Raw genomic sequence first — 15,232 nt, forward strand, 5'->3', positions numbered from 1 at the left:
ACAACAACAACTAAAGTAGGCATTCAATTTAAGATATATATTGCTAAAATCTTTAAGTGTATAATACGAGGATTCAAATTGAAGGATGAAGAGACTGTCATGGAGAAAAATGCCAGACAAGATGCACACAAGTGAATCGCTTACACATCTATGAACATAGCAAAATAGTATTATGAGAGATATGACTTATTATAGAGATGATGCCATGATTATCAAGTTAGGACATTGGTGACATCGTTATCCTTTATAGATGATCAAAAATCAAATAATGAAGAAGAAGGATCATGGAAAATGTTGATCTATCTATTGATAAAACAGCAGGTTTAGAACAGAAAAGAAATCAATAGGTTTACGTAAAAATGCCTGTATCTTGGCATTATGGCAATGTCGTACTAAATTACTTTCTTGAATTTGAAATGAAAGCTTGTCTTTTTTTATTTCATCATGTCGTAAACTCGACTAGTGTGACATTGACTGGAAATACTGTGCCATGGAATATGCCATGAAAAAAAAAAATAGAATAGTCACTAATTTGATTGATAGCATAAAGATGTCGAAAATGGTTATCTTTTGCACAATATTGTGGTGAACTTTTCCTAACCGTTTTTGTGCCAATGAGTAAAATGTGCATAAATTCACACAGGCATAATTATGTACCAATGGATACGAGGACATAAATGTGACACCAAACGGGTTAATAGCGAATTTAATTGAAAAAAAAGGGGGAAAGTGTGAGTAAGGAGAATCGTTCGAACATGAATGCTTGTAAACAAATTCGAATGAAATTGTTATCAAATTGGGCAGGAAAACAAAGCTATAGACATACAACAGTAGGCCTATGTACAGAAAACTTCATAAGTGCATCTATGCAAAAAGCGTACATAGAAACTAAAATTTAAAAAAATAAAATAAAAAAAATGCGAGAGTTGCCAATTTGAAAAACTCGCTTTTGCTACTACTTCCGGGTTAGCCGTCAGCTGATGCAACCTGCTACGTGTTCATGCTGCAGCTACTGCTTTGACCTACGTCTACGCGTGTACGTGTGTGGATATACAAGTTGTGTAGTCTGCCCAGGCCCTTATAGTAGCCTACACCTCACACTGCACGACACAGACGATAGACTACATGTATATCTACTGACTGAATGGAGTCCTGGGACTAGAAGAGACCGTGGTTGAAATGGAGCAATTCGTCTTTGCTCTCCTGTACTCATTTTCCTTCGCACCAGTGTTGCTGCTGATCTTAGTAAGTCGGTGTAGAAAACTGATTGGGCTGACTGTGAGTGTTGGTTAGATCATGTGTGAGATGGAAGTGACGACAATCAATGAATCATGACAATCAACAGTGACTTGTGATAAGTTGTGTGCTATAATTTAAAGAGGAGACAGGATCAGGAGTACAAACATTGTCATAGCCGACATAGGGCCTAATGTTAGAATGAAATATTAGAATAACTTCGGTGGGTAGAACATCACTATGAAAACTAAGTTGCAGACAAGTTGCAGTTGTCTACGGTTAGATTTTAGTTGCACTCGGATAACAAATGACTTCACAGGTGTTGAGGTGTGGAGGTGTAAAATATTACATGCAATGACTGTAGTGTACAGGTGGTACAAGACAGATAGAGCAGTGCCAATGATGGCAATAGAGTGCCAACTATCTATGGCAATTGTGCACTTTACTGTTTACGGCCCTATATTATTGGTACCTCATTCCCAGTACGCCAAGGTGATATCCCACGAACCATTCGCACTGAGCAGCTTGCTGTATGCATGGTATGTAGGCTATATGGAACCCCGTTTGACAAGTGATAAGGTCACTGTGAAAAGCTGGCATAAAGCCCACCTCACTCACTGTGCTTCTAGCTGCGTACTACAATGTAGTAACTGACACATCAAGCACTGTGCGATTGCGATATTGCATGCCTTTGCTCTCCCCTGCACTCCATCTGTGCATAAGCAAGGTTAGGGTAATGTAGTTACTAGCACTAGGATTGTATCTATCATAGAATTTGATAGTCGAGGGACATATGAAGTCTTTCCAAGAAAAGGAAGAAAGAGAGATCAAAGGAAAGAAAAAAAAGGAAAGAAGAAATGACAGAATGCTATGCTGTGTGGAAATAGACCTTATGCATATGACGTCACACGGTCTTACTAACTGAAGGGCGCCCTCCCTCAGAGGGCAAGCGATGCGTTGCTAGAGCGTGCTTTTACACGCGAGGCAATGGGCATTTACACACAACATCGGTGTTTCTTTTACTGTCTTTTCTATTGCATGTAATCTACAGCCCTAGATCGGGAAATTCAAGCTTGTATAGCAAAATCGACATTTGATGTATGCACTGCACTCACCAGGTTAATGATATATCCAACATTTTGGCACAATTTTCATGAAAAAAGATGCAACTACCAGCGGTCGTAACAGCTCATCAACCTACGAATCCGTTAGCCAATCACATGCGAGGTAGATTTCTACGTGTTTTTTACTAAAACACGTACCTCGCATGTGATTGGCTAATGAAATTCAAAATGGCGACATACATTCAGCGAACGGCGATGTTGCGCTATGGATACAAATTTCTGCGATATAACCTAGGAATTCTGTAATTGCTGTGAGTATTTCGATTGCACAATGTGAGAAAATTACCCAAATATTGCTGCATAATGTGTCATGTCATGTCAAACTTGTTTGATGGTAAAAAAAAACCTGCCACTAGCCTTGGGACTGGCGGCGAGTGAGGCGATCGCCGCTAGCGCGCATAGGAAAAGCACATAACTAGCTGCACGCCTCTGCAATGTCAAGGACTTCGCTTGCCCTCTAAGATGGCGTCGCGAGAGGTTGTCAAGCGAGTGATGACGTCAATGCATAAGGTCTATCAACCCTGCTGCCTGCTGCTGGATCAATCATGTACAAATGTATGTTAAATGCCGTTTGGTGGGGCAGCATTCACAAGTATTGTACTGTGAAAGAAAGCCTCACTGCTGTGGGCCTGTGCTTTACTTTTCAGTTCAGTGGGGCTGAAGTCACGAGTATAAAAAGTAGATTCTTGCCGGCGCAAGGTAAGCTGCCTCAATATTTAGTACAGACAGACAGTGAATGGAGTTATTTCAAGAGTATGCCAAGACTAGGACTCAGGAGCAACAAACCAGATTTAGATGTGAAATACATGATTACAGTACTGGTAAAGTGTCTATTATGTGTATGCCTGGGACAGCAAAACCTAACATAACTCTATATTGTTACACTATAGTTTTATGCTAGGAGTAGGATTTGCTGGGCAAGACATCCTTATACTACCCCCCCCCCCCCCCCCACACACCACTCATACTGAACTCGGCCACTCCCCAAAAGAGTGTGACTCTGAGTGCGTGTTATCTGTGTGTAAGCTACTATATATGCTATATATTTTGCGTGGGTTTTATTTTCGCGAATTTCTTGAGTCGGGAGCTATTCGCGAAATTAACAACACGCGGAAATATTACCTTCCAAAATGAATCCCTTGCGTTGATGATACGAACATTTCAGCACTGGTATACCATGTCACGGCTTACCGAACAGACCATACTGGCTAAGCTTGTTTACGTACATACATGTATAGCACGTCCACGTCTAACTACTAGTATACACAGCCCAGTCGCTGTATAAGTAGCATTCGCACAGCACAGTAGACGGCGCAATACCATTTCTGTGAGAAATTCCACTTTCTTTTGCTTTTTTTTTTTTTTCATTGCGCCACAACGTTACAAACGCGCGGCGTGTCACCCTTGATTACATGTACTACTACTAGCTCTTGCGTTTGCATGCCGCTACGTCTTTACAAGTACTGTATGTCAACTTAAGGGGCCGGGTCTTCGTATGCTCCAGCTGGTTGCCGCTGAATTTACTCGTACCCCTCGTACAACTCGTCAGAAATCTGGCGTGATGGACTTAACCACTTCAAAAATGTTGAATTATAACTTACCAGTTCGCAGAGTTTGATAAGTTTTTTTCATGCAGTGTATAACTAGTATCATTTTTATTTGCTAGTAAGTTGAAAATTCACACTTTCTTTGCCACTTCATAATTTCTCTGGTCCCCCAATCGCGAAATTAACCACTCGCGAAAATGTGTGACAGCGGCAATTCGCGAAAATTTATGTATGCGAAAATTATAGAGTATACAGTATAACAGGGATCAGGGAGGTGTCATCTCCCTACAAGGACTAGGGTAGTGTAGACTACAGTGGTAATGCAAAATGGGGCGGGGGGGGGGGGGGGGGGGGGCAAAAAGGAAGCCATCCCAAATTTGATGGTAATGGCTACTGTTGTGCTTGCCACTGCTAGTCAGTGGCTCTTGTGATCTTGAATACCACCCATGCACTAGTTCGTTTTCTTCTGCATGCATCATTTTATGTGATGTACTTTGCATATTATATGCACACAGAGTACTGGTATTAATTTCTTGTGCAAAATTTCCCTCAAAAAGTGGCCTGTAGAGATTATCCTAATCCTAGGCTACAGCTGTATATAATGTATATGCAATGTCCATATCCCTGTGTGTGCATAACATTTACACACGTCTTGTTCAGCCAATTCAACCCTTGGAGTGTTGTCATAATGTATACAGTGGCTAAACTGACTGGAGTGGAAGCATGTTTTACACAATATTACAAACAGTGGTACTGAAATACTGGCTTTGCTTTGCTACACAAAGGAATGCACTCTTTCCATACACCTCATGTTATGATACTGTTTCATTATTACCTAGCCAAGACAAGACAGATTATTATTATTCCTGCAACTACTTGAACCCTGTGAAGACTCATGAAAGCAACTCAGACCTCCCAGAAAGTGACAGAATAATCAGCAAGTTGATTGTGATCACTCTCATGGAAGAAGAAGAAGGGAGTTCATCACAGAACAGATAGATTTTCTATGTCTTTCCCATGATAACTCTCTACTTTCAAAGAAATCTTGTGTGTCTTCTTGCATTCCACAGGTTATTGCTTTCATCTACTTCACGACCCCTGAGCCCAACATGACCAGATTTGAGAGTGAGAAGACGTTCATCGACCCACAGAAAGGAGGTCAGAGGTCACCATTTCCGAGTCTCTACGACCAACCCTCGCTGGAGCTGTCGGTGATCGTTCCATCCTATTATGAAGAAAAGAGATGTGAGTGCAGTGCTCAGCAACAGCATACATGTAGTCTGATGTCTAATGTGGTGCAATACTGTACACCATTCACAAGGTCCCCTCCCCCCCAAAGATATTGAATAAGACACAAAACAAGTTTGAGAAAGTACATGTGGAACCCTTCGGATTGAATTGCAGTGATTGGACCTCATTACTTCAAGTGATTTAATCTGGCCCATCTTGATATTTTGTAGTCTTTCCTTTTGTTTACTTTGTATTAATGGGGAATGATTTGAAAGTTTGTGTTCTGCTGGTCTCCTGACCTCTGACCTCTGAAACAACAGTATTGCCAGATATGAACATTGATGACCCAATCTTTGAAAATGTTCCTATTCCAGCCCCAATTTGCTCGAATTTCCAAAAAAAAAATTTCTAGTGTTGTGATATCTGGCAGACTTTAAAATTCCAGAAATTGACCTTGACACTGTACGGTTTCACCTCAGGAATATGTTACGCAGCGTTGGCTCAATGAGTACATGTGCACTCTGTACTCCTCAAGGTTGATGATTGTAGTGTGTTTTTCCTTCCACTATCAGAGCATCTTATATGCCTGTATTTATATCCATACACCAGCCCTACCCCTTGTCTATCTCCCTCTCTTTTTCTCTCCCGTCTGAACCCTTCTCTTACTTTAATCATTAACCCATTGAGTCCTTGATGATTTTAGCTGAAAAAATACAAAATTAGTAGTCTTGTGTCCATTCAATTGACATATTTCAATTTTAGTGTATAACCTACGGTGGAGAAGGACTTAATCGAAGCAGTTCAGCTCATGAAATCTGCCCATCATTGTAGGTAAATCCCCCTAGCACTCCAGTCTTACTTGTCAACTGGAGTCAACAGATGCCACTTACAGCAACAGATTGTATTCTAACTCTGTAATTGAATCTGGCTCTCAAAGATTAACATCAAACACTGAATGAAATGCAGATTGTCAACCTGTTATTTCAGTTTGATTAACTTCTGCTGTGTTCTTCATTTTATCTGCAGTGCCCAAGATGATGGATGAGGCAATAGAGGTCCTCGAGTCCAGACAGGTAAAGTGTGAAGGGTATTGGTGTGAAGTAGATTCCTCGCCACCTCCCTCTATCCTAACCACCACCCCCTAGAACCAAGCAGAATCAGGGACATCAGGGCTTATGTACCGGGGGGATTCTAAACTTTTATTTGTGAAAACTTAACCTAGCACAGCAATGTAATTTTTGCAAGAAAAAAGCATGTTGTCGAATTTTGTCAATACTTGGGCCTATTCAGGCATGAGATTGTCCGAGAGTGCCACAGAAGTGGATGATTCTTCCTCTTACATGGAAGGTACTACAATCCCACTTGCCCCCTTGGCATGAAAGCTCTCTATTTATTAAGGGAGGTGAGACCTCCCTGGTTGATTCAAGCAAAATGAGCAGGTACTTGGCTATTAAGGTTATAGTGAGGCCCCTGCCCAAGATATTGTAGAATGTTTGCATGCATTTTGATTTTGCAGATTTCGGAGATTCAAGATTTGTGAAATTAATATTCAGAATATGCAATGAATGCCAGTGGCAATTCATGAAAATATCATGCTGCGAAAAGTACCATCAGCCTTAATTTGTGAAAATTTCATGCCTTGAAAATATCTTGCTTTGCAGTACCATGTTTCCACAAAGGCAAAGAAATATAATTTCTAATGCCCTGATATATAATTATTTCCCTTATTTCAAACCTTGAACTCGACACAAGTGCACATCCGTTATGAGGGTTTATAAGAAAATAACACATAAGGTTATGATGTTAATTACATACTTAATTTAGGAATGTATGAGTGAAACAGTTCTTCTCTTTCACTGAGATACATACAACATCAAAGAGAGAACACCTTTCAGATACACATATTCAGAGAGTGAGCACCAGGGCCCCGTCTTATAAAGACTTGTGATTGATTCAAATCAATCGCAATTTTATGATTGAATTCAAATCCATCTTATAAAAAAGTTGTGATTGAAATTAAGACGGAGAACTGCAATCAATCAATCAATCACAGGTTGCGATTGATTGCAGCTTTCAAGAGATTTGTGATTGATTGATTTCTATCACAAGTTTTATAAGACAGGGCCCAGGTTTGCCTTATTCACAGTACTTTTTCTGCATCATTTCATGCGGTCTTATGACAGGACAACTATGAAGTGTATCTGGTATAATTATGTTTGAGTCCATTGGAAGCCTATTGAGACAGCTGCTAAAACAGGGCTGATCATGTTTATCTCCATGCTTTTGTTACCATCATGGTAGAAACCTGAGAAAGGACCACCTGTGAAGTTCTAGTAGTGGTGATTAGTAAGATGAAAACCTGATACTTCAGTGGCAAATTTCTTGTTGTCAGTGATACTGTTATAAAATTCATATCTGTGCATATTGGAGTGTGTTTCATATCAGATTGTCTTATCATTTCAATGTCTTCATTAATTTTATGTTCATATCTGAAAAGGAAATTTATATGAAACAGAAAGCTGAATACAGTTGTTCAATTAAACAAGGCAAAGAAAGGGGAGTGTTCAATTTTGTGAAAGGTCAGGCAAGGGTTTTAAGTTACACAAGTGTCCGTACAAGAAAGCTAAAGAGGTATCCTTGGAAACATGGAATTTGGAGGGTCACATGTAAATTTACACAGTCAAACCAGAGATGAAAGGAAGATGAACTGAAGATCAGATTAGGTAATTTCCTCTGTAGTGACAGCTACTGCCTATGATACAAATGTTGAGCACATGGAAGCAAGCTATAATTTTAGTCGTCATTTTTTTTTTTCCTCTTATAAAATCCACTCATCTGTTATTTATCTATCTGCTCACTTCAATCTATATTTTTTTAAAAGCATTTATTTATATGTGGTTACTGTTCTGCAGCTTCATAGTATTTTATATATTTCTGTTTCATTTGTTTTTATATGTTTTGTGTGTGCGTGTGTGTGTGTGTGTGGGGGGGGGGGGTCAGAGAGGGGGAACCTTGTAAAGTGAGACTACAAGGTCAAAGTTCCCATAAAGGCCAAATCATCGTTCTGCCCATAGCAGGTAGGGCCGCTGTACAGCTGATCGTGATTCCCCCAGTCATGGTCACGTGAAAATAATGCTGCTAGTATAGGAATCTTCATTTCTTTTCAACACATTGAATAAAGGATGTAATGGTACGATCGTTATTTGAATTAATTCATTTTTCAGTGTCGACACAAATAATAATGATTCCTCACATGTTCCCTTCAATGAATTGCTTTTCTTTCATGTAGAGGCTGTTCAAAAAGGTAATATTTTATATATATATATATATATATATATATATATATGTAATATAAAAAAAAAATGTATCACTGCTACTTATGCTAAGCAAATCAACAAATCTAGAAACTTGTCTAAAGAAAAGAAAATGCAGTATATTGATGTTTGTGACATTTCACGCAAGCTCAACCACATAACTGAGATTACTCTTGAGATTCTCCTGGTGAATGACATGATAGATTACAGGAGACATTCTGCTTCTAGTGTGTGTTCATCATGTGTGGAAAGCAAAAGTTCTCTCAAGGATAGATCCTCTTTAAGAACAATAAAACACTTAGCACTGAGGCCTTATCTATCGAACAGAACTCATTTTCTTGTCGAGTCACAGACAGTAGTTTCCTTTTGTGGCCCTCATTGTAACTATTAATAAAAAAATGAAAGTAGAGCAGTGATATGTCTGTAATTCTTTTGTTCTCTTCTGCAGAGAAAGGACAAATCTCAGACATACGAAATCATTGTAGTAGATGACGGCAGTAAGGATGGCACTTCAGAGGTAAAAGGTCGCATGTCCATTTAAAATCAACTCGTTTGCTCCCTTGAAAAATTGCCATATGACCATCCTGTGACTGATGACGCACCCACAAACACCTGCAGTCATCTGTCGCAAATTCATTTGTCATAATGTTCGAATAGGTCTATATTCTGCTTCCGCAGAGTGTTAGTCGAAAGTTTGGAGTCTATTCTGTAACAGTTTGGCATATGAAGGATGTGGTATGTCCTCTTTTACCTTTGGAATAGAATGTATTATTTTTACCTCCATCAAGGAGGTTTTGTTTTTGTCAGTATTGGTTTGTTTGTTTGTCTGTCTGTTTGCAAAATAACTCCAAAAATTGTGAATCAATTTGGATGAAATTTAGTAGAAAAGTTGATAATGATGCAAGGAATAGATAATTACATTTTGCAAGTAATTCAGAGTGCCGTCTGGATCCAGGAACTGTTTTTGTTTTTGTTTTTGTTTTTGTTTTTGTTTTGTTTTTTAAATCTGTGAAGGATTCTTTATCAGTAACAAATGGGGCCTACAAGCCAGGGAATTCAAGCTGTGCATATTTAAGGTGCACACTATATGCGCACTTATGGACACATGCTTGAGGCGCAGCAGGAAGCAATAGTGGAGACACTTGAAAGGATTCTTATCACTGGGAAATGGGGCCATTTTTAGCATATTAATTATGTGGTAATGAGCTGCTTTGTGGAGGTCTGCACTCTCGGTGTGCTTTTCTAGTTTATTCATATTTCACTATTTTGCTAGTGGCAGGATGCATGAAAAAACAGATTGTTAGGGAATAGGTACTTTTACAGTTTTATGACTTTGAGAAATATTCTTCAGAATGAGTCCCGTTTTCTATCTCTTTGCCTATCAGGTTGCATTAGAGTATTCAAAGAGATATGGTACCAACCTCATCAGAGTTCTTACGCTAGAGAAGAATCGCGGCAAGGGCGGTGCCGTGCGACTAGGCATGCTCAGCGCCAGGGGACGGAATCTCCTATTCGCGGATGCTGATGGTGCCACAAAATTTGCAGACATTGTTAATCTTGAAAAGAGCATGACTGAGTTGAGGGAAAAGGTGAGTCAAGTACCCCTGGTATGGAAAATGGTACAGGCAAACCCTGTCATAAAGAGCACTTATAGGACAGCACTTTATGATACAGCAAGAACATTTTCTCCGGTACAGAATTTTTGACATGCATGTCACAAGGCAATACTCGCTTGATATAGTGACCTCACATTTGAAAATCATGACAAGATTTCAAGAATGCATAAGGATTTCAATAGTAAAACAATATTACCTGTACTGTTTTGTTCCTTTAAATAATCTGGAGAGAAGGGGGAGGGGATGAAAACTCTTATGAAATGGTCCCAAGTATCTCGTTGCAAAAAACATTCAAGCCAAGCTTATCTTCAGAAGTAAGCTGACATATTCTGATGTATAGGCCAACTCCTTGTACATTGTGATGCTATTACTGTATACGCTATATATTTCGTGTGGGTTTTATTTTTGCGAATTTCGCGAGTCGGGAGCTATTCGCGAAATTAACAACATGCGAAAATATTACCTTCCAAAATGAATCCCTTGCCTTGATGATACGAACATGTCAGTACTAGTATACCATGTCAGGCTTACCAAACACACCATACTGGCTAAGCTTGTTTACGTACATAAAGCACGTCCACGTCTAACTACTAGTATACACAGCCCAGTCGCTGTAAGTAGCATTCGCACAGCACAGCGTATTAACAGCGTCTGGGGGTGGTCGGGCTAGTCCACGTCTACTTACGAAGACATACTAAAGTATTGAGTACTCGTACCCCTCGTACCACTCGTCAGAAATCTAGCGCGATGGACAATAACCACTTCAAAAAAGTTGAATTCTAACTTACTAGTTCGCAGAGTTTGGTAAGTTTTTTTTTTCATGCAGTGTATAACTAGTATCATTTTTATTTGCTAGTAAGTTGAAAATTCACACTTTCTTTGCCACTTCATATTTTCTCTGGTCCCCCAATCGCGAATTTTACCACTCGCGAAAATGTGTGACAGCGGCAATTCGCGAAAATTTATGTACGCGAAAATTATAGCGTATACAGTACTCTCTGTCTTCAGTCTTAAGAATTTGTATCAAATATAATGTGAAGATTGCAGTGATATTGATAACACTTGTAGGTGTGCTTTTTGCAGCTTTGATAGAGCAATAGATAACCCTAGACAGCCTAACAATTCCAAGGAATCAACATAATGATAATGATAGATATCATACTGATTAATGTAAGAAAAAATTATGTAAGAAAAAAAAGCAGCGCACAGTATGCCATGCTGTGAAGCATTCCTATGCTATTTCTATCTCTTTGCCTATCAGGTTGCATTAGAGTATTCAAAGAGATACCCATGCTGTGAAGCATTCCTATCATGGGGGGGGGGGGGGGGGGAAAGCCCGCTAATTGATTAAAGTACAGTAGACCTCGCTTAAGTCGACATCGCTTAAGTCGACAACTCGCTTAAGTCGACACAATAAAAAAGTCCTGATTTTTGCCTTTGTTATTCCTTGAAAATTTCCTCGTCTTAGTCGACATTTATAAGTCGACAACTCGCGTAAGTCGACCTGATTTTTCAGTACCAACTGAACTGAAATACGTGTTAATTCCCTCGTCTAAGTCGACATAATTTTTCGCTCAAAATCTTATCGCCATTCTCGGAAAAAAAAAAAAAAAAAATGTTTTCCCGCTCCGATTCGCTGCATTTTTACTCGGTAATTCGCTTGTGTACGGCACGGTAGCGTTCGCACCATGCGTCCATTGTCTTGTATGCCAGAATATAGAAAGGGCATACACTCATTTACACTGGAGTATTACATGTAGTCATACCCAAGGCAGTTCACTTTACCCCTTTTCTCCCTCTCGTTATTCTCAAAACGCACAAATTTTGTACACCAATATGTCCCAGTAGGTATTCATTATCCGAACATGAAATAGGTGTTCTTGTAAATCCGAATATTCTAATGTTAATTATTCCGAAGCGGTATTAGAAACCTGGGCCCTTTCTAGAAAATTCATTAAAATGCAACTAATAGTGCAACTCAAAAAAATCAAATGCAGGTGTATCAAATCACACGCAACTTTTGCATTTAAACGCAAGTGTGTTGCAGAAAAGACTTGCGTTTGATAATCATATGAAACTAGAAAATAATTGTACGAACCTGAAACTCAACTACGTTTAAACGCAAGTCTAAAATCAAATGCAAGTCCATAAAATCACACGCAACGATGTATTTAAACGCAAGAGTGTTGCAGAGAAGACTTGCGATTTTCGTAAGAAACTAGAAACTGCGTTTAAAAGCATCTCTATACATCTACGGAAGTGCGTTATTGTTGAAAAGACTTGCATTACCTTTTTTTTTTATTTCGTAAGCAAAATTAGAAAATAAATGCAACTCTGAAAATCAAATGCAAGTCCATCAAATCACACGGAACGCTGAAAAGACTTGCATTTGATAATCATACGAAATTAGAAAATTGTAGGGAACTTAATCTCAATTGCGTTTAAACGCAACTCTAGAAATCAAATGCAAGTCCATCAAATCACACGGAACGCTGAAAAGACTTGCGTGTGATAATTATACGAAACTAGAAAATTGTAGGGAACTTTTTTTAAACTCAATTGCGTTTAAAACTCTAAAAATCAAATGTAAGTCCATCAAATCACACGTAACGCTGTAATTAAACGCAAGAGAGTTTCAGAGAACACTTGCGGTTTTTGTACGAAACTACCGGCTGTATAAGAAATTGTGTTTAAACGCATCTCTAAACATCTACGGAATTGTGTTATTGTTGAAAAGACTTGCATTTTTTTTTTTAATTCGTAAGCAAAATTAAAAATTAAACGCGCAACTCTGAAAATCAAATGCAAGTCTATCAAATCACACGGCTGAACGCTGAAAAGTCTTGCGTTTGATAATTATACGAAACTAGAAAATTTTAGGGAACTTTTTTTAACTCAATTGCGTTTAAACACAACTCTAAAAATCAAATGTAAGTCCATCGAATCACACGTAACGCTGTATTTAAACGCAAGAGCGTTGCAGAGGAGACTTGCGGTTTTTGTACGAAACTACATTGTATAACAAACTGCGTTTAAACGTATCTCTAAACATCTACGGAAGTGTGATATTGTTGAAAAGACTTGCGTTATTTTATATTTCGAAAGCAAAATTAAAAATTAAACGCAACTCTGAAAATCAAAAATGCAAGTCCATCAAATCACACGGAACACTGAAAAGACTTGCGTTTGATAATCATATGAAACTAGAAAATAATTTAAACTCCATTGCGTTTAAACGCAACTCTAAAAATCAAATGCAAGTCCATCAAATCAGAAGCAACGCTGTATTTAAAACGCAAGAGCGTTGCAGAAAAGACTTGCGGTTTTTGTTGCGAAACTAGAAACTGCGTTTAAACGCATAAAAATCTACGGAAGTGGGCTATTTTTAATCTCGTAACGGAACTTTCACCGTGACCGAACTTAGTCTGCACTTGCAGGGGAGAGACATCGCAACATTTACACGTTTCAAACTACCGAAAGGCATGCTGCTGCACGAAATGTCAATGAAAAAAATGATAACGAATTATTGTTAAAGTTCGCTATGCCAAAGGTTTAAATCTCAGTCCAAAGTTAAAAGTAGTCCGACAATGGAAAGAGGTTTGTTTTTACGAAGGCTAGTAGTCCGAAAGATGTCATTTTTAGATGAACAAACTTTTCTTCTTCTTTTTATTTCGGACAGGCCCGCGCCGTACAGCGCGGTAATGTTGCGTATCGGAGCGCGAGAGCAATTCATTTTCAGAGTATGGCAATAGAAATTTAAGCAAAACAAATATGGCGACTTAAAGCAACGCACTTGAATTTAAATCGCAAAGTTTAATGCAATTTTGGGGAATTTGCGTGTGATATTTCAAATCAAGTGTCTAAGACAGGAAATCACACATATTTCAACTCAGTCGGCACTGAAAAATTATCTCGACAGAATCATGCGAAATCACACGCATATCTTTGCAACAACGCTCTTGAATTTAAATCGCACAGTTTAATGCAATTTTGGGGAATTTGCGTGTGATATTTCAAATCAAGTGTCTAAAAACGCGCTTAGGTTTCCGATCCTGCTCTCTCAAATCCTCTCTAGAGATTTGGGAATTATGCATTGTCGTTACTAACTCGCGCTGAATTTATGCATAAACTAAAACATTTTTGTTGCTGATGTCAGTGGGCATGTTTTGGCGGCAAAAGGAGTAATATTTGGGTAAACATCCGCATCGTGATCCAAATCTTACTCTGTACAGGGGAAATTAGTTTTCACTTATAAGTCGACAAAATGTCGACTTACGCGTAAGTCGACATTCGCGCAAGTCGACGTGTTTTGCTCAGTCCCGATTATGTCGACTTACGCAAGGTTGACTGTATTGTACAATTTGTACAGGGCTGTCAAATGTCCAACTTGGCCTTAAACTTGACATAATATGCATGATGATGTGTGAGTGATGTATTTATAAACAACAAATTCTAATTAAATACTTTTTTTATATGAGCAGGTATCAAAGAATTGATTGCCTTTTGTTTTCTTCACTTGACTAAGGAAAACCCCCTGAACCCACTTCAAATTTTGCTTTGTGGGACAATCAACTTGGAAGAAAAAAAGAAAGTAATCAAGTCTTTATGAGCCTTATGAATGGGCATATTACAGGAATCTATTGTTTCCTCGTTCACAGGATGAGATGGCAATAGTGTGTGGATCAAGGGCTCACCTACAAGATGAGGCAGTTGCAACAGTAAGTCTGTTCTCTTTACTTCCTAAGATAAAAATTCATATGACTGCAATTTGCGGAGTTGTGTTCCTGCAGCACAGCATAAAATGTACAAAAAAGTGTACAGTCATCATGACCTGAGTCGGCCTTAAAAAGTCAAAAAATTGGCTAAGTTGAAGAAAAATTGTATTTTGGATGGATATAAACATGGATGCATGTCCACCCATCCACACTGACACAAACTCTCTCTGTTATTTCATTTGAAAATAAAGATAATAATAATAATAATAATATGGAAAATTAGCGCATATTACCAAATATTTTCAGGCCCTTCACAGATAATAACACTGAATAAACATTGACAACTAACCTAAGAAATAAACATATAAATCAATCACAAGTTCAAATAATCTATGAATAGCATAATTATCTGTATTGATCTTCAAATAGGTGTGCCTTGAGGTTTTTTTG

At 38.6% G+C, this 15,232-nt stretch overlaps 1 protein-coding gene across 1 annotated transcript in view; it reads left to right on the forward strand.

The window, feature by feature from the left end:
* The first annotated feature begins 1,132 nt into the window (after positions 1-1,132).
* Positions 1,133-15,232, forward strand: part of LOC140234760 (dolichyl-phosphate beta-glucosyltransferase-like) — a 41,378-nt gene continuing 27,278 nt past the window's right edge. Inside the window, exons 1-6 of the mRNA XM_072314798.1 lie at positions 1,133-1,245; positions 4,978-5,152; positions 6,164-6,210; positions 8,900-8,968; positions 9,837-10,040; positions 14,726-14,785. Of these exons, the coding sequence (XP_072170899.1) occupies positions 1,180-1,245; positions 4,978-5,152; positions 6,164-6,210; positions 8,900-8,968; positions 9,837-10,040; positions 14,726-14,785 (621 nt within the window). The 5' untranslated portion in view covers positions 1,133-1,179. The remainder of the gene's footprint in view (positions 1,246-4,977; positions 5,153-6,163; positions 6,211-8,899; positions 8,969-9,836; positions 10,041-14,725; positions 14,786-15,232) is intronic.

The sequence above is a fragment of the Diadema setosum genome, chromosome 11, assembly GCF_964275005.1.
Source record: "Diadema setosum chromosome 11, eeDiaSeto1, whole genome shotgun sequence".
Classification (NCBI taxonomy): Eukaryota; Metazoa; Echinodermata; class Echinoidea; order Diadematoida; family Diadematidae; genus Diadema; species Diadema setosum.